We start from the raw sequence: 640 nt of genomic DNA, 5'->3' as shown, positions 1-640 counted from the left end.
GCGCCCCTATGCCGGGGAGGCCAGGCTGGGCAGGGGGACTCCTGGGAAAGCCGTGGGAGAGGGCACTGTCGTGGGCCCCACAGCACCCTGGTTGTGCCCAGCCACCCACTGAGATGCCCCCCATGCTAGAGGTCACCAGACTCATCACACAGCAGGGAGGGACACGGTGCCAGCCCGTCCCCAGGCCCCCACAGGACACGGTCACCCCTATGGCCTGTCTGGTCCCCAAGCAGGAGTGTCCCCACCCTGGTGCACGCTCCCTACCCTCCCCATGTACCTGGGGACATGCCCAGTGGGGGGGGCCTGATCCTGCCCTCCATCACCAGGATTCTTCACAACTACATGCTGTGGCGCATCGTGGTGGTGTTGAGCGAGCACCTCTCCACCCCCTTCCGCGACGCCATCCATGAGCTCTCCAAGGAGATGGAGGGCAATGAGAAGCAGCTCGAGCCAGGCAAGATCTGCCTGAGCCAGGCCAACAAGCACTTTGGCATGGCCCTGGGTGCCCTCTTCGTTGAGGAGCATTTCTCCTCCGCCAGCAAAGCCAAGGTAGGTGATGCTGCCTGTGGGCATGAAGCCACCGTGTCACTCCTGTCCCCTTGCCAAGGTGCCCACCTGGCACCCCCTGAGGACTGGCTGG

At 64.5% G+C, this 640-nt stretch overlaps 1 protein-coding gene across 1 annotated transcript in view; it reads left to right on the top strand.

Annotated features, from left to right (window-relative positions):
* The window catches only part of ECEL1 (endothelin converting enzyme-like 1), a gene marked incomplete at both ends in the record, with an annotated part of 3,410 nt that overhangs the window by 1,401 nt on the left and 1,369 nt on the right, over window positions 1-640 (top strand). The window contains one exon of the mRNA XM_009587915.1: window positions 327-553. Coding sequence (XP_009586210.1) covers window positions 327-553 — 227 coding nt within the window. The remainder of the gene's footprint in view (window positions 1-326; window positions 554-640) is intronic.

The sequence above is a fragment of the Fulmarus glacialis genome, unplaced genomic scaffold (genome assembly GCF_000690835.1).
Source record: "Fulmarus glacialis isolate BGI_N327 unplaced genomic scaffold, ASM69083v1 scaffold18221, whole genome shotgun sequence".
Classification (NCBI taxonomy): Eukaryota; Metazoa; Chordata; class Aves; order Procellariiformes; family Procellariidae; genus Fulmarus; species Fulmarus glacialis.
Note: the sequence above shows the minus strand (reverse complement) of the source record. Positions and strands in the feature narration are given on the sequence as shown.